Consider the following 26,662-nt stretch of genomic DNA (forward strand, 5'->3'; position numbering starts at 1 on the left):
AGTGTCTGCAGTGAGCTGTTAAATGCTCCTACAGTACAACAAACCGAAGGGAATCTGGCTCAAACTGCAGAGACTGTCTGAGGATACACCTATCCAAATATTTATTTTTCAAAACAAGTATTTTTAAAGGAATGCTTTTTAAAGAGTTTACATATATAACAACAACTCTCCTAACAAGTCTGCGACTCACTCAGGAAGTGCAGACATCAGAGTTGCATTTTTTTTGTTTAAATATGTGAAGCTTCCCTCAGTTTCACAGAAGCTTACTCAAAACGTTCAGGTCTTACATTTAAAACTACACCAAATCCATACAACTCTAGCAAGAACATTGAGATTGATAAAATAACAGATGTGTGAGATCAAGAGGCAACAGAGGCGAGAGCTGTATGACTGCTGCTACGACTGCAGTGTGTTAACACAAATCATTACTATGACTGTTATTGTAAGAGGAAGGCTAACTACTAAAAATAAGTTCAGGGTTCTGGAGCAACAACTCTAAAGGGGTTTCTTTTTGTTTTGTGTGGGTTTTTCTGGTTTTTTGGGGTTTTTTTTTTGGTTGTTTTTTTTTTTTTTTTTTTTTTTAAACACACTTCTCTTTCCTAGGTCAGAACAACTAGAAAAGAAGTAACTGCTCTAGCACTAGTATTTGAGTTCGGAGAGACAGCTTTCCAATTATATTTTGCTTTCAAGGGGAACTAAAGTTACAAGCTTTATTTTAACCTTCGAAACACATCCAACCTTGAATGCAAGCATATAATACAGACTTATTACACCAACAGTTAATACAAGTGTTCTTTCCTACTGCAGTCTGCAGGAGATCATTTCTCTTTTGGAACTCTGCAGCAACAGTTTCACTCTTCATCTTCAGTCCTTACTATCGCAGAAATAAATTCTAAAATGGACATAAATTCTAAAACATACATGAAAAAGGGACTATGGATTACTAACCTCCTTAATGGACTCTTCATTAGGCAGCATAGAACACACACATGTGATGTAGGCTTGGCGAAAAGATGAAACATTTGCAATTTCTGCAGAATCTGCACACAATTTTGACAAGGAAGTAGCTTGTGGGATGCAGTTTGACTTCATCAAATGTTTTATTCGCATCTGCAGAAAGGAAGGCCCTTCTCGTGTAATCAATTTATTAGCTAGGAAAAGAAAAAAGCCTTTGAGAATACACCAATTGACAGCTGACGCTTAACTGAAATTGTCTTATTGCATTTGCATTCACACTTTATTTTATTACAAACTTATATAAGTATGGTCAGCTTTCCTAGGAAACTCTAGGTATGATAAAAAGTGACAGCAATAAATGCAGTATTTCCTCCCAAATTCAGATCAACTGTGTAGGGAAGAGAATGCGGGGCTATAGAAAACAGACGCACAACGCCACCATCCCCCCCAGCCATAAGACAGCATCTACCAGGGCAGTAAGTACGCCACAGCAGTGGCCAAGGGACACTTGTCAGACCATATAAAATTTTGAACAAGATACCAGTAGTTTAGAAAAGATTCAAAAATCTTCAACTTTTAATTGTAGCCTCCTATTCCAAAGAACCAAAAGTATTTCAAAGCATTACGTACTTTGCAACTACAGATTTTTCCACCCAAGTTATTAAAACCCCCACATAGTGCCAAAATACACAAAATGGAGGGTGAAAACCTTATCTTTATGGTACTTTAGAAGAATTGTGTTTAATTATGCTCTAGATCAACCTAGTACAACCAATCGTTATGAGATTTGATGAACTAATTCAATAGTAAAAATGTAACTTCAGTTACAGGCAGTTACAAAATACAGTATTTTGTAAATACTTACAAAAATTCGTTTTTGTAAGTAGTTAGCAAAATTAACTTAATCTGATTAAAAACCTCACAGATTTAGTTTGATTTTCTTCCCAGGTACTTACAGAATCACAGACTACCTCAAATTGGAAGGGACCCATAAGGATCATCGAGTCCAACTCCCTGTTCCTTACGCTAAACCATATTACTAAGAGCATCGTCCAGATGCTCCTTGAACTCTGACAGGCTTGGTGCCCTGACTACTTCCCTGGGGAGCCTGTTCCAGGGACTGACCACCCTTCCCAGTGAAGAACCTTTTCCTAATGTCCAATCTGTCACAGCTTCATTCCATTTCCTTGTGGCCTGGCACTGGTCACCAGAGAGAGGAGATCAGCACCTCCACCCCACCTTGAGGAAGTTGTAGACTGCAGTGAGGGCACCCCTCAGCCTTCTCTTCTCCAAGCCGAACAAATCAAGCAACCTCAGACCCTCTTACTAAGTGTTGCCCTTGAGGCCTTTCACCTTGGCCACCCTTCTCTGGAAACACTCTAATAGTTTGATGTTCTTCTTCTATTGAGGTGCCGAAAACTGCGCAGAGTACTCAAGGTGGGGCCTCCCAACCTCCTCCCTCAACCAGCTCATGATGCTGTGCTTGATGCACCCCAGGACACAGCTGGCCCTTTGGGCTGCCAGGGCTTACTGCTGACTCAGTAAGGTATTTGCCATCAGCCCAAACCCCCAAATCTCTTTCCACGAGGCTGCTCTCCAGCCTCTCGTCCCCCAATTTGTACATATAACCAGGATTACCCCATGCCAGGTGCAGAATTCAGCACTTGTTCTTGTTAAATTTCATACAGTTGGCGATTGCTCAGCTCTCTCGTTTATCCAGACCTCCGTAAGATCTCTGTACTCTTGAGGGAGTCGACAGCTCCTCCCAATGTAATATCATTGGCAAACTTACTTAATGTACTCTTGACTCTTGCACCCAGACCATTTATAAAGACATTAAAGAGCACTAAAACGGAGCCCTGGGGGACCCCACCAGTGACGGGCCGCCAGCCTGATGTAACCCCATTTACTATAATCGTTTGAGCCTGACGCACCAGCTAATTCCTTGCCCAATGTATTACGGACTTTTTGATCTGTATGCTGGACATTTTATCCAAAGGGATAACGTGAGAGACAGCATCAAAAGCCTTGCTAAAGTACACGTACTTTGCCTTAGCTGACAAAACAGTAGGCTTCCAGACAGCTATGGTGCTATTTCCAGCTTAACATAAACATCTACAGAAAGGCTTGATACTAGTCTCCAGATTTGTACATACTTCAAAAGACCCTTGAGAATTACAAAAGAGGAGCCAATACATTCTTATACTGCATGCGATAATACGTATCAACCAAGGAACAAACTCTCTGATGATCTGTAGAAGAAATTATGGAAGCATCTGAGACGTTCTGATAAAACATATATTAGAACCAGTGTTCTGCAGCGGCTACCTGTAAAGCCTGCAAGAGACTCTGTATTAGTCAAAAAAGAAAGTTTGCTTTAGAATAACAACTTATTGGAAGCATTGTTGCATAAAAATATTTTCACTATTTAACAATTTTTTATACTATGTGAGATGGGTAGCTAAGAAACTAATAGTATAAATTTCTGAAAGGATCGTACATAATACAAGAAAATTATCATGCTTTGTGCACTTAAGTTATAGTCCAAACAGGAAAAAAGCCATGTTCTAACAGACAATACACTAGTTGGCAGAAGGCTTACCTAAACAGAAAACTCCAAGTACATACTACAGGCTTGTAGGGGTCTTATTAGTACTCTGCAGAAGTTTGCTTAGTGGCCCATTACAGACCATTTTAAGATCCAAGTCTATGGTACTGGTTTCCATCTTTCACAGGAAAAACCTCTGAGTGGAAAACTCTTGACACGGCTGACATTGACACTTCATATTACAGCAACTTCAACAGAGAAGGTAAAAAAAGCTGTCTGACCAAGAGAGAGTCTGCAGGAAGATCTCCAGTTGCTAGGAAACAAGCCTCCTCTCTTTCTTAAAAATTACATCTGTGTATGCTTCTGTGCTTGAAAATTTACCAAGGAAAACTAACAATGCCGTGATATCCATCCTACGTGATGTAAGAGACTGCTACCACAGCAAGGTGGCCAGGAGATCACTGGTAAGGAAGAGCTCTAAGAAGGCTTGCTTACTCAACATCAGAACAAAGTAATCTCTCCAGGTGAAGCATGCTGAATAGCATGCTATTCATGGACACGTCAATAATGGATTTTAGCGCCCACAAGCATTCAAAGCAGTTCTGTAGTCCCTGTTTCTACAGCTCTCGGCTCACAGAATAATTAAAAATATTTTTCAGCTCCATGAGAAAACTAAAAGAAATAATAGAAAAATAAGATATTCTATTTACCTGCTCTAAAAATGATTTAGATTCTTCTTGTTTCTTATTAGACAGCAAGACACGTGTTTGGCAATTGCTCAAATGAAGTTTTTACTGACATATCAGAGCCAGTTAGTCACGACATGGGAAGTGTTTTTTAAGAGTACCTGCAGTCAGCCAGACAAATTAAATATTTTCAGGTTAACAGTCACATTTTTAATCTTTAAGTTTAGATGAGAAACTTGCTAATGAAATACAGGAGGTGGACTCACTGCTGGTATGGACAAGAGGGTCTCAACTTGCTGCGATCTTTGGGAATGGCCGGTAAGCCTGTGCACCTGCTCCCCGCCAAGGGTGGGAGGTCTGTGCCCCAGGCCCAGCCCTCCCCACCTGGGTGAGGGTGTACTGCACTCTGCCAGGGATGCAAGCGACAGACTGAGCTCCTCCAGTCATGCAGATGTAAATGATGAAGGGAGAAGCAAAAATCAGATACCTGACTAGTGATTTATTTCTATTTTAGCACTTAGTTTTACTCTGACGTGTCTATTCTTTTCCGTCCACCTGCCAACAACCACCTCACTTTCCCTGAAAAGGCAACAAACCTCGTTTTGCTGCCTATTCCTCAGAACAGTTGTTTTCCCCTCAGAGAACCTAATTTTGTACTCAATCCTACACCTGTTATGTTTCCAAACATGTCCATGAGCATATTTTCTCGTTCCTTCTCTTCCTAGACCTCCTGCTGTTTGTTCCGTCCCAATCTTCCACCAAGCATCTCAAGACTAAGACAGCCTTGCTATGAAAATCAATGCAAAGACACCTTAAATGCCTTCCCTCCTCCAAACCCTTTAGACCAGTAAAGGGTCAGTGCAGTTTCAAACTCTACACATATCTAAAGGGCTCTCTTCTCCCAGGATCAAAAAGGAAGGATAAAAGACTCCCCTCTCACTCAAACCACTTGGTAATATAAGATGAACTTAAGTTATACCACAATATTGTGAATACGGCCTTTATAAACCGTGAATAGCACTAAGGCATGAAAAGACTCTGCAGTCACTGTGAGAAATCCTCAAGCGAAACAGCATCTTGCTGAGCATTTCCACCAAAATACCTCTGGAACAGGACACCAATGTTACAGTGCAGTAAAGTACGTTAAGCACGCCCGAACGACATCGAGGTCTGTATATATTACAACAGCAGTGTGAGGGAGAGATACCTCAGCTTTCCTACAAACCATCTCATGTCAATGAAGACACACGAAGATGCTGGTATTCATATGCTGCACACAGCAACAAGCTCACCCTAACCCTTTTGGTCTTCCTCAATGATACTATTTGTTAAGCCAAAAAAATTATCTTGAAATAAGAGTATTAAAGCTAGCTTTCTCAGGCATAGAACAACGTTGGAGGTCAAGATTGCTGAACAGCATCTATTATGTTCACTTTGGGATGCTCATATCATTTAGTCATCTAACAGGCATAAGCAGCAATGATGTTTTTGCAGCCCTTTCCTCAAGCAAATATTCACACCCAAACCAACCATGTTGAGTCAGCTGAGAGCACAAAACAGCAACAACCACCCCAGACACAGGGCAGTTTAATTTATTAACAGCCATAGAAGCAGCAGACAGAACCTAAGCTGCTATGAAACTCCTGGCTTACTAAATCTGTTCCAGCAAATTTACAGTTGATATCAGTTTATTTTCAGGGCCAGTGCATTAAAAAAAATAAAAAAAAGTATTAAGAACTAATCAAGAGAGACAAGAACATGTCACATTTTCACTATCTTCAATTCAAGCAATGATCTGACGATCGTTAATGTGCACTACCATTTCACAAAACAAGCTCCAACCGAGCACATTGATTTCCTCTCGCCTCTCGCTTACCAGTGGCCCACAACAGCAAAAACTACGAATGCTTTTCAGACACACACCACAAAAAGCATGAAATACAAGCTATTCAAAGAAACTAAGTTTTACGTGACTGAAATCACATTCATTTACAACAACTCTTCAGAAGACACTCTGTGAAACTGTTGTTGTGCAGAAGAAGAAAATGGCAGTTTGAGTAAAACAACTGAAAAACCACTGTGCTAGAGCTATTTCTGCAACCCTTACTCAACATGCCTAACAGCAGAACTGTCATCCCTGCTCTGACCCGTAGAAAGTGCATTTTGATTCCTGCTATTTCTATCAAATTGAGCCCGGCAGTCAGAAGAGAAGTCCACACAGATCAAAGAGGTGACACAAATAAAAGCAGGAAGACAAACCTAGTAACTAATCACTGACTTACGATCTCCTATTACGGCTACAAGCATTTACTTGATATGATTCTGAAGGTAAAAAATTAACTCAGTAATTGAAGGTAACAAAGGTAAAAAGTTAACTCAGTAGGCATCTAGAGATAGTTGCTTAATCCCAGCTCCAACCATGTCCTACACAAGGCAAAAAGAGTAATTCCAGCTGCCCAGACAGACTTTTTGCAAGCCAAACAATATTACAGCAGCATCTGACTCCCTGAACAAGGGATTCTGAACAAAGAAATGGAAGTGAAACACAGCCAGTAAGATTTTACTGATCATAACACATGGTATGATACAGCTTCATGGATCGTTTGTTGTTTCAGAAATAACTTCTGTAGTCACTGAATTACACTTGTCTGATGATGTCAAGAAGATAAACTAGTTACATTAGCAGCACAATTCAGTAGTCAGAAGATTTTCCATGCCATAATTTGCTGGGATAGAGAGCAGGATTTCTTTAAGTTTTCATTTCGCCTTGCACCACTGTAGGGTATGCAAATCTGGCACGTTCATCTTGCCTTCTGAGAAAAGAGTAAACTTTATGTATACCCCCAATCTACTTCTTTCTCTAACATTTCAGAGTTGTATGACTCACAGTGACTCATGATATGCATTACTGAATATGTTGAATAATACCGAAATGTTATTGAATAGCTGGCAACAATTACAGGAGACCGAATCCTATGCCCTACGTTGTCTCTCCCAGCCTTACGTTCTCTCCTACAATCCCCTGCAAATCTTCAATACCTGTTCAACATGTTCTTAGTCTCCCAAGAAGCTAACAAGAACAAAACCAACCAAATAAAAAAACCTCCATCCTCTGTAATGTAAGGGCACAGAACTATTTAACTATTGAAGCATTACTTCATAGCATTTCTAGGTATTAACCTAATTATTTACGGGTTCAAGTTACGTCAGGGGAGGTTTAGATTGGATATTAGGAAACATTTTTTCACTGAAAGCGTTATTAAACATTGGAATAGGCTGCCCAGGGAGGTGGTGGATTCACCATCCCTGGAGGTGTTTAAAAAAAGGGTAGATGGGGCACTTAGGGACATGGTTTAGAAGTGGCTTTTGTCAGGGCAGGTTAAAGGTTGGACTCGATGATCTTAAAGGTCCCTTCCAACCTCAGCAATTCTATGATTCTATGATTAAATATCCCTATTTCCCCTCTCGCTGTTTTCCCATTTCCATTATTAATAACACTAGTGCTTTGATCCACCGCTTTCACAGTATTTACTGCAAACCAGAACAGCAGGAGGAGCAAAGCACTCTCCTGTGGTGCTCTTGCTGTCTTTCTGCATCAACACATACTGCACGAGCTCTACTACTACTTACCACTCCCTGCATTGTCAGTTGAAAGCACTCAACCAATATCTAAAACATCTTGCTTGGGTGCTAAGTTGACACATTTGGATAGCTTGGAAAGCTTGTAGAAAGATCTTTTAGATATGTCTAAGCAGCTATGCTGCATGTCAACAGGCTACAAGGATGACACTTTTCTCAAGTTTATCTGCTCTTTGATACCCTGAAAGCAAGCAAGAAACCAAACCAAGGCTTCCATGATTGCCACAAAGGCATGACTTCGGAAGCAACATTTTAGGCAGGTACTTGGCTTCTTAGAACTGCCCTTTATTTAAGATGTCTAACTCATTACCTTATGATTTACTTGAGAAACGTTCCTTTGAGAGACTGGTCTAACAAGAGATTCCAAAGTCACATTCAGACTGTTTATGCATGCCTGTGGACTACTACAGACTGTATGAGAAAGCACTTGTGCAGTTACAAAATTTCTAGAAGAGCTCCAATGATCGTCCTGTTGCCTCTGCTTGCATCACATGAAAGACCGACCAGTGAGGACGACTCTCTGTGGATGTATTCAGATTTACCTAAACAGACAATTATGTACGAAATAAAGAACATGAAGAATCGTTTCAAGGATGCCAAGTGATCTCAGAAATGGGAACCTACACTCAGTCCAATTCAACATGGTCAAAGATGTGTCAGTCAATCTGCGTCAGCAGAAACTTCAACTCAAAAGCCAAAGGACTGAACAAACTAGTTCTATTACTGCTGAAGTCAAGAGGTAGTCTGAACCATGTCAAGGTCCTCCTGCACAGGAACAAAGAAGTGTAGCAGCATTTAGTAATATAGCCACTGATAAAACCAGTCCCGTGTGTAAGAAGCAAATTCATCTATAATGGAGTCCACACAGGATATGAGGAAATAGCTCCTACTGGAATTCACATCAGTCCTCCAGAAGAACTCTTGGCTTGCCACAGGTAAAGGGAGTTTGCAAAGCTAGCTAAACATTAGCCCTCGCTGGAATACCACTCTCCAAGTACGGGATTCTTCAATAGCTGAAGGTTTTCAGTAATACGGACCCATTATGAAATGCAAGTCGTTTTGCGTAGAAATACATTAAGAGCAGCAACCGGGCAACTGGATGGCCTAACAATACGATAAATGAAAGACTCCAAGACAGGACATTAGTACGGAATGCAATTATTTTCAAGACGTGTTGGACAGGGGATTAAGTGCTGTTTGGAGTTCAAATGTTTCTGCCATACCATTGAATACCTGAAGTGAAGACTAGCAAAGACTGCAGCCCACACTTGGCTGCCTTTTTTTTTTTTTAATGCTTTCTAGCACACAGAAGCAACATACCTTCTCAAATAACCTTAACGTGTTTCTCATTTATTAAAAAGTACTAACTTAACAGAACTCAAACAGAGGCTACCCAAAGCCAGAAAGAAGGATTCTGCAATGGAAGAAAGCTTGCCTTAAAATCCCTTTAATTTTTAAGACATTATTTTAAGCTCTTCTTCCCCTCTGTATTATTTTTAACTTTAGATTGCCACTGAGGTAACTGCGGTCTGATGTACTGTTAACGGAACAGTTAAAAGAAATACCTGCAAGTACTTAATGGTACCACTAATAGATATGAAAAAATTTCAGTGAGTAGAAGAAGAGAATTTAAGAGAAGACATTCAAAAATTATAATGCTAAAATCTCCTTTTCCACACCTCCGAACATTTTCTGATTCAAGATCTTATTTCCATAGTCTAAACACAATAAGCTTCCCAGCCCAGAGCTTAATAAAGGAAAAATGCACACTCAGGTTGCTCCTCCACATGCCTCTGAAATGTGTGGACACATACAATTCCTCCTTGGGAAGCATTCAGGAAAACATTTAAAATCATGAACAAACCACCTCAGGGAGGAAAATTTCCGTATTTTTATGATGGAAAAAAGAAATAATTTTGTTGAAAAATGGAGTTTCAAAATACTCAAACTAATGGATAGTATAGCCCAAGCAGAGATGCACTAGCAAGGACACAGTATTCAGAGTACCAGTGAGAGAGTTCCATCACAAATATCGTTTAGGAACACATGAGTACTATTGCACAACGCAATTTAAAATACAAGTCTGTCCTGACCTCGAATCACTGGTTCCCCACCAAAACTACACTAGATAATTTCTTAATAGTCACATATCATCTCTAAAAATCACATTCTTACCTTCCTCAGTTTCTACTGGTTGCTGGGATAGAATTTTAAGAAGAACTGGATTTTTCCATACTCCTTCCCTTGTGATATCCACCAATATTTGGAGATTGTTATTCCCAAATTCCAGTAAAGCATCATGTGAATCCTACAAAATGTGAAAAAAAAAGAGAGTCATTTAAAGTCTTTGCTAAACAGTAAACCAATACAATTTTACATTATCTGTCCTAATATTTGACTGTATTCTAATAATTTCACACCATTCTTCTAAGTCATTACTGTTTTGACATGTTTGCACTGGGATTTTAACAGTATGTCCTTTCACTTCTCTAATCCTATAGCAAAACTTCCCAATTTCAAAGTACTGAAAGTTAACTGAAATGGCTTAACTCAAAAAGCATATTCTGCAGTTGTAACTCTTCTGGAATTTTTATGTTTTGTCATGTACACATATACATATAAATAAAATTACAAAAACTATTGTATAAGAGACAAAGGATGATTTTGTATCAAAGCATTTAGTGCCATTTAAGAAATCTGAATGAGGTTTAAAATGAGTAACAAAATGCTGAGTGTAAAGTTTTACATTTAGTGTCAACACTACTGAGATAAGCCAGCCAATTCACTTCTCAGAATTATTAAAGCCGTCACTCACTAGTCAGAGGAATGTGAGAGCAGCGGTGCAAAATATCCTTAAGCTACGTAAGAAGTAGTGCAGTGGAAGATGTTCAGAAAAGACTCTCATCTACCAAAAGAGGCAGGGGTCACATGAAGTTGGAGGTCTCCTGGTGGTTAGACATGCAAGAAGTTTCGGGGAACTTAAGAAAGAGAAAGCAGTGCACAATATCCACAACAGTCTGCTGGACAACACTCACAGTCCAGACACAAAACTGGAAATGAATAATTTATTGAGATGAAAACATCATTCTACTGGATACAGATACAACATTTCCTTAGAAACTACTCCGTGCTCAGCGCCTGTACTCTAAGAACCATGGATTTCTGATCCTGACAGTTTTCACGCTCTGAAGGCTGACTCTGCGCAGCACCCAGGTCTACAGCAGAAGTTCACCCACCAAACCCATATACATAGCACAACACTCATGAGTGATCTAGGCCCTACCACTTTCAATTTTGGAAATCCAAGGAGCGAAGGAAGAAGAAAAAAAAAAAAAAAAAAAGAGATGTTACGCACAGACAGAAGTTGGAGTCTAATACAGAAGAAAAAAAACAAAGATTCTAGCACTTACTGTCCCTAGCAGGAAATCTATCTAGGGTGACTTGCACTGAAAAAATTAAAATATCACCACACAGAATTTCCTAACACTGACAAACTGAAGCCAACTTACTGTAGGCAATTTGTGGCTACATGTTCAGTAAAAATGCTTCTCACATAAGTCACAACACATCTTAAGAATTAGTTTGATATGTGACAATGTCCCCTAGTTCTAATGAGCTGTGCTTTAAGTTAGCAGTACTTTAAACACTATTATTAGCCACAGCTTTCCATAGCCTCTATTGTATCCTCTCTAAATACCGGAATCAATTCCATGTTCTGAATTATCATTGCTATGACCACTGGGATACCAGAGTAACCAAAGAGCCTTGTATCAGGGGCTGTCAAAAGACAGCAATGAACTGCATTCCACACTGCAGCACACAAGATGTGTTTTTCAAGTTCCTGAGTTACCTTCTACAACCAAGTGAATCTGCCATGAAAATACCCAAGACTTTCCCACTAACAGTAAAAGGCATCTTGGCATTTAATCGTTAGACAGATTCCCTTTAATAAAGTAGATACTGATGTTTAACCCCAGCCGTCAGTTAGGACCACGCAGCTGCTCGCTCACTCCCCCAGTTGGGATGGGGAAGAGAATCAGAAGAGTAACAGTGAGAAAACTCACGGGTTGAGAAAAAGAGAGTTTAATAAAACAAGGAATTCATTCACGGCTTCCCTGCAGGGAGGTGTTCAGCCATCTCTGGGAAAGCAGGGCTCCATCACATGCAACGGTGACTTGGGAAGACAAACACCATCGCTCCAGCCATCCCCCCTTCCTTCTTCCCCCAGCTTTAGGTACTGAGCATGATGTCATATGGCACAGAATAGTCCCATAGAGGACACTCTGCCTAGCATCATCTTGAACTACTTGTAAAAGTCTTCTGGTGGAAAGTTACCAGACGTGAAGAGGTCATACGGTCCCTAGGGCTGAAGGACACTAAGGAGTAGCCTGATGCAGCAGCCCCAAAATGAATGTCACAGGGTAGGATGCGAAACCAGGTATTTTCAGGAGGAACAGAGAAATAATAAGAATATAACGGTGTTTCGCTGAGCAAGACAGTTTGGCTTGGCAACAAATGACTGACAGTCAATCACTTTATACTATAAAAGCTTAGTCCCGTCTTTGATCAGGAGGGATTCTAGTACGCTCCCACCCACAGGTATGTCTGGGATTCCTCCCTTGTGCGGGGACACCCCTCAGGGCTGAGCGAAAGAGAGCAACCCACAGGTGCTCATCACTTGGGTGAGTAACACCAGTCTCTATAAAAGAGTTACTTATCAACCTAGCTTTGAACTATTGATTTAGTAAATGATAATTGTAATGAGTAGTAGCTATAGTTTTTATACTGTGTAGCAGATGTTCTGATTAATGTCCTTGAGCCTGAACACGCCATTATTGATCAAGATCAAGTTTTATTTTGTATCCTTTAGCCTGATCACACCATTATAAATTAAAATAAAATTTTATTTTGTTTGTGTATATATATCTCAGTTTGCCATCTTTAACCATGCAGTACAGTTCCTTTGGTCAGTTGGGGCCAGTTGTCTCGCTTGTCTCCTCCCAACCTTTTGTGCACTCCCTGGCAGTGTGGTATGAGGAGCGTAAGAGGATCTGACTGCTTAACAACAACGAAAAACATCAGCGTGCTATCAACACTGCTTTCATCCCAAATCCAAGGCACAGCACTATAGCAGCTGCTAGTAAGAAAGTTAACTCTATCCCAGCTGAAACCAGGACAACATTCAATACGAGAAGACCAATTTCAGAGCAACTTTAATGTTTTGACATAAATATCAATTTCCTTTCTAATACTGCAGCAAACTGTACTCCATAAACCTCTGCACAGGAGAACCTGGATTTAACTCTTGGGCAAAGCATCTACCCACTAAGGAGTGAAGCTTTATTCCCAGCAGGAGAGTCATGAGGGGAAAATTACATCCTTGCAGTGAAAGTTTCAACTACATTGATCCATAGCTGTCGTACACAATAGTCTCAGAAGTTTCTTAAAGGACTCCTCTCAAATAATTCCAAAACCACACTATCAGACATGCTGTTTTGTAAATCCTAAGTTAAAGTGAAGCACAGCTAACACAGGGCTGTTCCCTCCTCGCTCCCCAATTACATCTATCCACAGCATACTTGTGTACTATATGGAATAAACTCGAGTATAACTTCACCACTGAAGCCTGTGTCCAGTGGCAAGTTTATACCAATGCGTTCATCCCCTGGACAGTCGGTCAGTCTCCAGAATATGAAACTAAGCATATGGGGCTCTTCAAGGAGTCTATGCATACGGATGACTTCAGGGCATTCTTTCACTAAACTGAGAACACAGGCAAGTTTAGAAGAAAGTCATTCCCAGCAAGTACTGAGTGAAGAATCCAACGATCAAAAGGGGACCACAGAAAGATAATATACTCCTACAAAGCTCATTATAGAAGTCACCTTCCTGCTTGCTCATCTAGCACACAATGAACTGTGAAATTCTAGAGGATGAGCAAGAATACGGGGTGGCTTTCTGCAATGCAGGTGTTAAATATCTGTAGGAGATCTTGTTGTCACAAGACATAGGGAAATCAAGGATAAGTAAAGCATATTTTCTAAGTTTCCATGTAAGCTGATAACATAGCACAAAACATATTCCTGATTCCAGAAACTGGAACTGTACTCCACAGCTAAGCTAATCTTCTTCCTATGCTAGTCATGCCATTAAAGAAACACGATGCCCAGACTAACCTCTAAAACAAACAGGATTTCCTGCAATAACCAGTCTTTACTGTAGTAGGTAAGATGGGAAAGGAAGAAGGAAATAAAGCAAGCTATCTGTTTTCATGGCTAAAATCCTACCTAACTATTCACCACCTCCAGCTGCTAATCAGACTTCATGTCTCACAAGGTCTGGTGCTTCACAGCGACTTGGATCTGGGCTGCTGCAGAGAAGCTGCCAAGGCTTGACCTCAGGCTACCACCACTTGCTGCTCACACACCTGGACACCAACCACACTGCACATCCAGAGTAAATACGAGGCTCTGGGGGCCAAGCTGAAGGACACGAGCATCCATCTAGTTTCCTTCATTTTGCTGAGGAAAATATAAGACTGAAAGCAAAATGAAGGACAACAAAAGTGTGAGACCAGCTCAACAGGACAGGGCATCAAGTAACAGAGAAGAGGCTGCGGTACTCAATAACTTTGCCTCAAGTTTTGCTGTCAAGGTCTGCACTCTGACCTTCCCGGTCCCTATGACTAGTGGCAGAGTTGGGGGCGGGGAAGGGCCATGAAGCAGCACAACAGATGAGATGTTAAGACAATCACGTTAGCATCCTCAGTACCAAATAGAAGCCAAGGGTCTTGACGGATGTCACCGGCAAGACCAATGCCAGCTCTGAAAAGTCACAGCCACTGGGGGAAGGTTCCTAGTGACTGGAAGAAACCACCATGCCCATTTTCAAGACCAAGGGGTGAAGACACTAGGGAACTACAGTCCAGTCAGCATAACCCATCCCCAGAAAGACTACAGGGCAAATTCTCCTGGAAACCACATGTGAAGAACAAAAATGTGACACGGAACAGCCAGGACTTGCCAAGTACAAGTCACTTTATCAACATGACTACCCTCTGCGATAAGACACTGCAGATGACATTAGAGCAGTCAGACTTAGCAAGGCTTCTGACAGTCTCCCATACTATCTTTAAAATGAGATTTTTAAAATATGGAAAAGTGGAACAATAATACAGGTAGAAAAATCAGCTCAACTGCCAGGCCTGGAAGGTTTGTGACCAATTGTTCAAAAACCAACTGGCAGCTGTCTCCTAGCAGCATTTCTCAGGGGTCAACACTGAGCTGATACTTTTAACATCTTTATTAATTGTCTGAATAACCGGACAAAGCATGTTCTCTGCCAGCCCACAGCTCATACAGAACTTGGAGGGCAGGGCTGCCATTCAGAAAGACGTTCAACAGGCCACAGAACATCACTGACAGGAACTCACTGAAGTTCAACACAGGCAAACGCAAAGTGCTGCACCTGTGTGAGGGACGGACTGTAAATTCCCTGCCGAGGGGCAGGAGCCCCTCCAAGCCTTCAGTGGAATGCCTCAAACACTCGCAAGGAAATAAATAATGCAGGCCTGGCCTTCAAAGAACTGATAAGGCTCACACTTCTGGCACCTGAAAGTGTGGGAGAACTGTCTTGTGAAGACAGGGTAGTTCTGCCACTCGTGTGGTGAGCTCGCTAGTTCCCAGTTCTCGAGGCCATTGTGTTCAATGAGTGACCTTTGCTTCATTATCCGTGAAATGCATATGAAAGCGCACACCCTGCATATGCTAATGAAGATTATAGAGACCATGCTAAACATGGATGACCATGGCATTCCTCTCTCCACCCAAATCATGCCACACGTCACCTGGGAGAAGGGAAAAACCTGAGACAAGGCTGTCCCTGGCAAGGGGGGCGGACCGTGCTAATTCAGCAAACATAAAAGGGGAAAATAAGTGCCCCTAGGGGGGAACAAAGAAGAAACAATAGAAGAAGATAGTGCCTGGGAAGATTTTTCCCAAGAAAGAAGATGATTATGCCTGGGAAGACTCCCTGGAAAAGACACTGGAACCAAGACAGGTGATCTCTCTATCTCTGTCTTTTCCTCTGTCTTTTCCTTTCTCTATCCCTCACTTTCTCTTTTCTCTTAGAATTGTTAAGTAACAGTTAGAGTTGTGAAGTAACGACCTTAAGTACAACCTTAAGTACCGCTTGCCATAAGTTGTCCTGTCCCTGTTGTTCAGTAACATGATGCACACCCCCCCATTTGCCACCATTTGTTATATACCTAACCAATTATCGTGGACTTGTTAAGACCTATACTAACCATTTTGGGAAGCTAATAAATGTTTCAATATGGACCTTGAGATTTATCTCACCTTAGTCCGCACTGTTGAGAATTTACAAATCTGAAGTCACTTACCCCCCCTCTTTACTGAGAGTGGGACGTGACAACCTGGCACAACCCCAGGTATCAGTAGAGGCTGGTGACCAGCTGGCTAGGTTCCAGTTTGACACAACAGGCCTCTAGGGTCTGTAATTTAAGTCAGTAGTGAGCCCTCACTGCAAACAAGGCAAACTACGCTGAACAGTTTCAAACGGAGCATAACCAGGAGATTGGTGTGATGCAATCCGACTGCTCTTACCACCCAATGATTGGCTGACCAGCCACTCCCAAGCAGGGAATGGTCTATGGTGTGGACTATTCCTTTGACCAGCTCATCCTGTTTATGGTCCCTCTGAGCTTCTATGGGAAGCTGAAAAGGTCCTTGACTTAATACAAACATTACTTAGTGACAACTAAAACAATATGTGCTATCAACATTATTCTCATGCTAAGTCTGAAACACAGCAGCTACTAGGAAGAAAATTAACTCTATCCCAGCTGAAATCAGGACAAAACACTACCCAAAGTTTGTGCAATCTCCATTCTTAGAGACACTGAAAACTTGGTGGGGTAGGACCCAAAGCAACCTGATTCAAGATAGCCCATACTCTGAGCGAAGAGGTGGATTAGATAACTTGAGCTACCTTACGACTCTTCCATAACAGACACCTTCAGAGGGCTGCACATTCAACACATTTACCAGACATACTGAAAGCACACTTAACAGCATCAGTAGTTCTTTCTGCCTGTTCTTCTCTGCCTGAAAGAACAAAACCAAACTAACATCAGAAGTGAGTGAAAAAGGACACATTAGGAGTTCTTTCCAAATGCAGAACTATAGTGCAGACTCCCACCTCTTAAGAAGTGCCAAAATTAAAAGCCTCATAGCTGAATGCAACAATCTAGCAGTTTTGATAACTTTAACCATCTCATCTTCCTTAGGGTTACCCAAGATTTTCTACAAATATTGCCCCAGTAGTGATTTTATTTTTAGGTAACTGCTGTAACTGTGTTGCAACTCTTAGCTCCTAGCATGCTTGCTAACTAAAAATCCAGTATTAAAGAGCAAGCTACTTCTAAAAATGATTATAAAGAAAGTAAAACTAGCAAGTGAGCTACTGGTGACGTGGCCTCAAAATCAGTTGCTGATATCAGTAGAAGAGTTAGTGCTAATTTGCAGGTGCAAAGATAGCCAAGTATAATGCTTACAATGACTGATTTCCAGGCTTGAGCCTGAAACATTACTCACAAGGTCAACGGAAAAAAAGAAAATAATAAATTTTGGAGTGTCACAGCTGCACCCTGAAGATGCAAGTAACTTCATCTGTTCTTAACCAGAGCTCAAACTGCTCTTAACTAAAGCATTGAGACACTAATACATGAGCTACAACACACAAAGGCTTTTTTCAGTCTGTATTTAAGCATTTGAAAACATCACTTAAGCAATCCTTATGCTCACACAGCTGTTCCTTCTATCAAGTCTTTCTTTCCTGTGCAAGCTGGGTCAGGAAACCAAATTCAGCAGAAAGAGCCTCAGGGGAGGAGTGGTTTGGGTTTTTTTGTGGTTTGTTTTTTGTTTTAAATTAAAGCATGATCAGTTCCCCACTTTATAGCCAGTAGTAGAATCAAGCAGGTGAACGACAGACTTAAGTCAGTGCTGCTGCCAAAAGATGCTCAAGTTATAGCCTCAGGACAGCTTTAAAAATGTCAGTGGATATCAACAACCTGATCTAAATTTATACCTATGAAGTATGGAATCACAGTCCGGAGTTTCCTTAAGCGGCAGTTATGATCATATAGAAGTCTATGTATATCTTTTTATCCTCAGACGTGGGTTATTAAGAAAACAATTATGAGTGTGCAGGTAGAAGGGATACTGTATCTTACCCACAAAATAAATACAAGTCCATTTTGGCAGCCTCTACTTTTGACCTTTCTCAACCGTACAGCACCATACGTTGCCTTTTCAATCCAATAGGTTGCCAGAGCATCCATTGTGCATTCCCCTCCACATACTAACATTACAGCTTTAACCTGTATCAGTGTCAAGTGTAAATCAGGTCAAACACTAAGTAAAAAAAAAAAAAAAAATCATAATTAACAGCCTATGACTTCAAATTTCACCTGGAAGACTGACCTCAGTGAGCACTACTGAGCTACAGCACTCCGCTAAGGCATTCAGCACGTGTTATGCTTTGGAAAGAGGTGGAACGGATCAGCAAAGCTCTTCCAATTGGTTTGTGTTAAATAATGGCAAAAAGTTCCAGGTTCCTCATAGTTATGACTTGTAAGAGGAGAAAGGACACCATATCTTTTAAACAGCATGTTTTCTTGAAGAAAAATAACAGACGAATCAGAAGAGTTCTCATTATCAGAAGACCTTTGGTAATCAGTCTGCACTTCTTTTGAGGGTGCTGTTTATATGTTCAGATTCTTCACAAAGAGCTTCAACAAAGCGTTAATAACCAATAAAAATTTAACAATTTTACTGCAAGTCTTGAGAATTTATACCATTTCCTGAGCATATAATTCAGAGATTCCTGGCCCTTGCTGTCGAGAAATAGTTTAACAAACATGAGAAAGAATCACCTCAAACTGCCAGTGCTATACTGTACTTAAATGTACTGCAGCACTGCAAAAGACACTGCTTTAGGAAGCCACAGAGAGCTCTCAGCACACATTACACAGAGTGGTGTCACCCAAAAATCTGTTCCAGCAACTCCAAGGTATTTGATCGGTGAAGAAGACTGAAGTACGAACAAACAGGATTTTCAGCTCTGCACAGTTCTGAAAGGCAAAGAAAGGGAAACACCAACTCCTGGTTGCATGAACTCACTGTCTCTACTGATGGGACAGGACTATACCCATCCTGGCCCCGGCAAACACTTGCCAACCAACAAGTGCCAAAAGACCATACAAGCAGATTTTGTAATGGCACACTACAGTAGCTGAGATTCGTTGCCTTGTAGTGATACTTATCCCAAGTCCATCTGCTACTGAGCTGCACGTTCAAGAGGAGATAGAAGCCACTGCCTCAGAGAAAGGCAAAACAGACCACTTATCTGCTGCCACCACTGAAACTGACAAAAACAAACCCAAACAACTATCATACAATTTGGACAAGGGTGAGGTACTACTACTGAAAAGACTGCTATCCCTCAGATTATGACATTCTGCAATCCAGACAGCCAATGCAAACGTTTTCCCAACAGTAACTCTTCCCTAATCCAAGTGCTTTAGGATGCAGTACAGAGCTAGCAGAGCCCAGTTCAGTTATGAGCATCATTCACATTTCAGCACCTTTGTATTAAAAGCTGAAAGAAAACCCTCAGAAGGTGAGAAAGAAGGGGCCTATTACACAAGTCACCTGACCTGCCGAGTCAGTACTGCATTTGAGATTCATACAATCATAGGATGGTTTGGGTTGGAAGGGACCTTAAAGATCATCCAGTGCCACCCCCTGCCCTGGGCAGGGACACCTCCCACCAGCCCAGGTTGCTCCAAGCCCCGTCCAACCTGGCCTTGAACCCCCCCAGGGATGGGGCAGCCACAGCTTCTCTGGGCAACCTGGGCCAGGGGCTCACCACCCTCACAGCAAAGAATTTCTTCCTAATATCCAATCTAAATCTCCCCTCTTTCAGTTTAAAACCCTTCCCCCTCGTCCCATGGCTCCCCTCCCTGATCCAGAGTCCCTCCCCAGCTTTCCTGGAGCCCCTTCAGGGACTGGAAGGTCTCCCCAGAGCCTTCTCCAGGGTGAACCCCCCCCAGCTCTCTCAGCCTCTCCTCACAGCAGAGGGGTTCCTGCCCTCTGATCATCTTTGTGGCCTCCTGTGGACTCCCTCCAACAGGGCCATGTCCTTCTCATGTTGGGGGCTCCAGAGGATCAATACTGAAATACTGAATATGAAACTCACCAACGTATGTAGCATAAGTAACTAACTACCAACAATACTCTCTGCTTCTCTTCTACCTGCTTAGCTGAACATTTCATTATTGGACCTACTGAAGAATATAAGTCTAATATTAATGGAAATATTTACGAAAATCTACTAAGAATACTTCAAAAGTCTTTGAAGAAACCTAACACGAAATTTAAGTATATATATCTCACTAAGTTGGGACATCATCATAAACAGATCCGAAGAGAGGGACACAACACATTTTGTTCTAGAGGAAGTCTGGAAAACATAATATAGTACGAGCCTATGGACAAAGTTAAAGAGAAAATACAATCCTTGGAAGTTTATTGAAGATACCTGGACTTTTCAGTCCTTGGCAATTTAAAGCAAACAGCATCTACTACAGTGTTACAAGTTTTAGTTTTATGCTCACCGTCAATATACAGCTTTTCTAAAGAAAGCATTCAGGCTTGTTGTAAGGCTTGAAGGGAACCCTTGTTCCGCAATCCTTATTCAATTCCCATGACAATACATGGACATGACACTCCCCTAAATGCACTGTTTGATCTTCCTCAACTGGCCAGATTACATCCATTCCCACAGTGCCTCTCCGCTGGGTTCCTCCCCCACATTAATTGAGTTTACCTTTACGAAGGGCCTTGTAAATCTGCCCCAACCCTTTCACTCATACTTTACAGCGTTTCACCACCCGTGTCCACTTCCTTTTGCCTGCTGCCACTGTATAAAATCTGTGCTAAGACTCCTGACACACAATGTCAAATCTTGTTTCCATTTCACACAGGCTGCCTCTGCTCTTGCTTAGACATAAGGAAAACTGCCGGGCGTAACTACTGTTATTTACAATGAAAGAACAAACAGGTTCAGACACCAGTGTTTTGTATATAAGTTTGAGAGCAGTAACACTCCATTTTTAGCTTTAGAACAGTCCCTACAGCTTGCTGCTTTGAAATGCAAGCCCTTATCAGCACTTGAAGTTTCATTGACTCTCACTACCTGTGCAGATTGTTACAGAGCAACAATTACTGCAGGCAGATCTGAAAGAAATACCTGTCCCATATTTGCTGCAACTACCAGTTACATTTGAAGTGATATTCCTCATCAGCCACACTCGCCCCTTTTGTTAGGAAAGGATAAGCACAATCACATCTGTCAATCTGGGGCATGTGCTAATATATAATTTTGCAGTGCTTTGCTACTGGATCTGCCCGGAGATGGGCACATTAACGTGGTCACAGGCTTTAAATCTGCAAGTCCTCATATGAGACCCTATGAGCGACTCCTGTCTAAAGGCCTGTACTGCCCTCTGTATGACTGCATACTTCTCCTCTGTTACTCTCCTCTTCTCTGATGAGGAGTGAGTTCCTACTATATTCCAGGGCAGGGTACAAACATTCTCATATTTCTGTGAAAGTGCCACTTCAAAATCTCATTAGAAGCCCCTGTTTGTAAAAGTCCACGAACTTCTTCAGCGAGGTTTCAGAGTACTACTGTGTTTAAGAAGCTTTGCCCAAATCTTTTACTATTGGAACTATGGGGACCGTTAGATGAATGCTAAATTTGTAAGCCACAGTTTCAGAAAGTCAGTATGAAAGCCAAATGCAGCAGCAGCACATCCTGAATTTTCCCTTCGTTTTGAAAGTTGCCTTGAGAGATCTGTGCTTGCGTCACCCTTCTACCCCTGGAATTTAATAGTTTCCTTCCAACATATTCAGTCTGAATAAAGTCATCTCATCTGGCTAAAAAACTTGCTCTCTATAAACACAAGTATCAAAGCTCAATCACTGGCTTCAGAAACCTAGAAACACAAATGCTTGTTACATTACAAAAATTATTCTCCTTGGTAACAAGAATCCTCCTTGCAGATCCCTCCAGTTAAAAGTTAGTAATTCTCAGAGCTGCTTTATACCTCTGCTATAATGGGAAAAAGCCCGTATATGCCCTCCCATGTTCTGAATGAGAGAACATCTTGTTTCAGGCCTAGGTCATCTCAGTTACAAACTTATTATATGCCTTTTAGTGTATGATAAGCTCATAAGGCTTAGGGGAGACCTTATTACCCTGTTCCAGTATTTAAAGAGTGTCTACAAAGATGATGGAGACTCCCTTTCTACAAGGAGTCACATGGAGAAGATGAGAAGTAATTGGTACAAGTTACTCCTGGGGAGATTTCAACTGGACTCAAGAGGAAAATTTTTCAGAATGAGAACAATCAGCCACTGGAACACTCTCCCCAGGGAAGCGGTGGATTCCCCAACATTGGACACTTTTATGATTTGGCTGGACAACATTGGGAGCTTTTGCCAAGAAAGGCTGGACCAGATGATCCTTGAGGTTCCTTTCAACCTGGTATTCTATGATTCTAGATTCACTCGTCTTTATCCAATGACAACTGGATCACTGAATTTAAGCGCTACCTTGGAAACAGTAAGTTCCAACTTCTTCCATCAGCCCTAACACAAAAGACAAACCTGTGGCTCATCAACCTTATTTGTGGCATCCCCACATGATGAGGGGATTAGGAGCACAGACCTAGCCTCTGCAACACCATGGCTAATAGCTACAGGCTATGTGTACTAGCATGGTGTAGCTGGGTATTGTCAAAATAAACTGCTATACCTTCAAATTTGGTTCTGGAGTGCTGCAATGTCCACTACCATCTGCTGCAGTCACTAAGGGAGTTACAGGACTTACGGATCAGCACTCAAAACAAAGGAAAAATCTTTGACACCACTAAGACCATAGGATTTAAACTGTATGCAATTCTTTCTACTACAAAGTACATGCCACACCCAACTGTTTTTAGGGTTGCCATTACAGTAAGTATTCCATGGTATTTCAGGAAAAGGACCACATCTGAAAACACCAGTCACAGACCACCTTGCTCCCTTCCGCTACTAGCGGGACTACAAAGCTCTACAAGACTGTTTCTCTCAGTTTAAAGTGCCAGGTTTATTCATCTTCAGTCTACTGAAGAGTTTCCACATGTGCAATTTCCCTGATTGCAGGTGAAACAAAAGCAGCAGCTCCTTCAGAACCTTTATACCTGCATCTTCAGAGCTACAGCAGCAGCAGCCACCGAGCCTCAGGGACTGACGAAATCCCCAGTCATAGGGGTATAAGATCTTGTGATAAGGTCTGCACAAGGACAGCTGCAAGGTGCAAGTTCACTTCCTTCCAACTACTTCCTGCCAAAGCCTTCACTTCAGAAACTTTTAACTGATATTATCTTCCAACTTCATTAGTCACAGTTGATTGCCAGAACCGGCAATAGCAGCAACAGATCAGTCCCTGGTCCTGGAAGGGTCTATTAGTATGAACACAGCAAGACTACCACTCCTGTCTTTCAGCCCCACAAGGAACACAAGTCCTTGCAGGCAGCTAGGTACTACCTTCAGATTAAACCCCGGAAAACATCACTTCCTCCTACACAGTCTACAGTAGCCATCTTCATTTGAGTCTAGGAATAGTAGTATTACGAGCTTGATCCAGCATCACCTCAGAAGAAACACTCCTAGGAACTGGCTGGACTAAAAATCTGTCCCACTATTTTCATCTCTCTGAAATCAGGTATAGACACTAACTTTCCACTCAGATCTCCCCAACACCTTTTTTCAGTCATCTTCAAAGTAATACTTTAGAGCAGCTGTTATGTCACTTCATCTAACTCAGTCTTTCTCTGACACAAACCATTAGACAGATCAAGATCCGCTACGGCTGCCATTGATTCTGTAGTTATAAATCTGCTGTTGGGCCTAAGGCTGCCAATACTGTTTTGGATAGTCTTTTGCCGCTCAGAAATTCTTGTTGCCTAGATAACAGCAACACAGGACAGGTGGAATTCAGGGTAAGGGTAGAAAAAAAACCAAAAACCAAGAAGCACAACAGCAGCCTTATTTTTTTAAAAAAATACTTAAATTGGAAAAAAGGAATTCAGAACACTTACCTGTATGGACTGATGGAATTCTAACCACACCTCATGCGGCAATTCACTTTCAGGAATTGAAAGCAGTAGCTCAAAACAACTCCTGGAAAAGTAAGAGGCAAGTAAGCAAGCTACCTGAACACATTCTGCTATTACGTTAAATAACATCTGTGGCATATATTACTTAGCATTCAGATAAGAAATGACAGTAACACTGAAACATGTTTGACTGCACAAATCAGTTAAAGGCCAGAAACAGCCCCAGAATCAGGCATCAGTCATCACATGGAAAGAGTGCTCCTTTTTACTATGCACAGCCTTGCTAGGATAAGACTCCAGCTACTCTTGTAATCCAAGGTAGCTATTCAGTGTGGCTCAGGAACACTGCATTACAGAATTTCTGCTCCTTCCTCTCACAAAGGAATCCTAATATCCACTCTGAATAGAACTGTTTTGACCCCAGGATGGTCTCTTTGCCAAGAGGAAGAATGAAAGCCAGCTTTACCTAACTTAAAGTTTCAGTGCTGACATATATAAGAAAATAAAACTAAAGAACAGCAGCTTGACAGAACAAGACACGAGCATCAGCACAGAAACAGACCTAGAGAACAGATCCCTAATGGTATCCTAAAAGCAACCGTCTGACAAACTACGTCACGAAGTGCATCAGCACAGAAATGGACCCACAGAACAGATTCCTAAAAACATCCTGCGAGTCTCTGACAGCATGAGGAGAGGGAAACATTCAAATACCTCTGGTGCGAACTGCAACAAGCTCAAGAGCTTACCCAATCAAAAAAACCCCACCACATTGATATGCCTATCAAAGATGTTCAGATCATGACAATATAGGGAAAGAAAAATGGTCTAAGACTCCACAAACAATAACTGCACTAAATAATTGCTATAAGCTACACCTACATTGTTACATAGTTGCACCTCATGCTATTTTTAATTCAAAACCTCCACTCCCACACAGTAAATAGAATGACAAGACAACACATTCAGTCTTACGATAGATAGAAGAGTTGAGCTTGGGGAAGGGAAAAAGGAAAAGATGACCATAAAGGAAACGCGAGTTCCAAAATTCTTAGTACCCAACAGCTTAGAGCACAACTGCAAAAGTAATATCCAGGCTATTCCAATTACAGTTTCCTTGGCAGAAAAATAATTAGAATTCTAAGTCAATTGCCTAAGTTTTTGTTACAACAATTGACTCAAACATACACCTGCACAAAGACTAGGCAGCCTTTCATATCAGCAAGGAGGAGGAACAGCCATTTAGCGGAATTCTTCATTTTGGTCCTTACACAATACTTCAAAACGCACCTCTATCCCTAAAAGCCCATTTCCTTCTTTATTGTAATGCAATCAAACAGAATTTAGGTATCATGCTAAGATCACAACTGAAAATACCAGGATCACTTCATGAAGTCAAGCCTTTCTACCCCACTTTACCACTGCCACCACAATACCTTCCTACACAAAACTCAAACTTTAATCACAATTTTTGCAAATAAACTGTAACGGGTGCTTGAATGCTTCCATTATTAAAAAGAATAAAACGTTAATCTCAAACACTCAATTCAAAATATCTTTTAGCGGAAGGTCTCCTAGATTTGAGTTTGTTTATTTTGGAAGGAATAACTAGGGAAAAATCAACATATTATTTGCATACAATTATTCTGTAATCACTTTATACATAGTTCACTATTATTTTAAGTCAGAAATTTTAAAAAGTAAATTCTAAAAGCTTTCAGAGTTGTGTTCATATTTAGATTGTATTAGAAAACTTTTATCCTAAGCTTTTTGGAGTTAAAAAGATGACTAATTATATATCAGATAACCAGCAGGAATAGTTCACCTGTTGCCAGGAATTATCCTGCATTTGTTAAGGGTTGAGTTAGCTCTTAATGACAGACAGCGGAGTGGTAAATGCAAGTTAGTGAATCAAACTGCAACAGTTTATTAGGTTGAGAAATGCTTTGTTAGATAGACAAAGCAGCGAACCATCACACGTGCCTCCTCACAGGGTGTTACGGAAAGCAAGCACACTCTTCCTGGAAGCAACGTGTGTTAGACCCAGTAGGTGAGATACACCTACAGAAGTCTGAGGTAGACCGGTCCTATGAGTTGAATCCAGTTTTGCTACTCAGACCAAATGACATTCAGTTCTCCTTTCTCTTTTTACGGTTGAAAAGCATATAAACATCTTCTCAAAGGTGTAGAAAAAAGATGGTAAACTCCATTTCAGGCTATCACAGCAAACAGGAAAAAGTAGAAAGCTGTCAAATATTAGCTACTGGCAAACACAACATGAACTACGAACATTCTTTCTACTCTGTTAACTTAGTCTATTAATCTTAGGACCACATAAACCATTTTCAGATGGAAGCAAAATTTTCAAACTGATGGTAACCAGCATCCCCAGAAAAAAAAAAGCACTTACAGAAGCTTGAGTGAACAATCAGCTTCAAGGGCTTCCTAAGATTCATGAGGATAACCAGCTAACCAGATCTCCGTGAAAGACACCTTTGATAAAGCTAATTCTTTATTCATTCTTCTATAGAGTCAATACCTTTGATATAGTAGTACTGGGGGCTATGGGGAATGTGCTGTGCTTTA

General features: G+C 41.1%; 1 protein-coding gene across 9 annotated transcripts in view; it reads right to left on the reverse strand.

The window, feature by feature from the left end:
• Positions 1–26,662, reverse strand: part of RLF (RLF zinc finger) — a 53,881-nt gene that overhangs the window by 19,373 nt on the left and 7,846 nt on the right. For 2 of the 9 annotated variants that reach the window (XM_054224019.1, XM_054224023.1), the window contains 4 exons: positions 24,059–24,140; positions 18,785–18,982; positions 10,006–10,138; positions 949–1,151 (listed from right to left, as the gene is read on the reverse strand). In XM_054224019.1, coding sequence (XP_054079994.1) covers positions 949–1,110 — 162 coding nt within the window. In that variant the 5' untranslated portion in view covers positions 1,111–1,151; positions 10,006–10,138; positions 18,785–18,982; positions 24,059–24,140. Of the gene's footprint in view, positions 1–948; positions 1,152–3,113; positions 3,295–10,005; positions 10,139–10,645; positions 10,776–14,117; positions 14,352–18,784; positions 18,983–24,058; positions 24,141–26,662 lie in introns of those variants that run through there. The other 7 variants (XM_054224018.1, XM_054224024.1, XM_054224020.1 and 4 more) reach the window with 6 other exon arrangements.

This window comes from Rissa tridactyla, chromosome 18 (genome assembly GCF_028500815.1).
Source record: "Rissa tridactyla isolate bRisTri1 chromosome 18, bRisTri1.patW.cur.20221130, whole genome shotgun sequence".
NCBI lineage: Eukaryota > Metazoa > Chordata > Aves > Charadriiformes > Laridae > Rissa > Rissa tridactyla.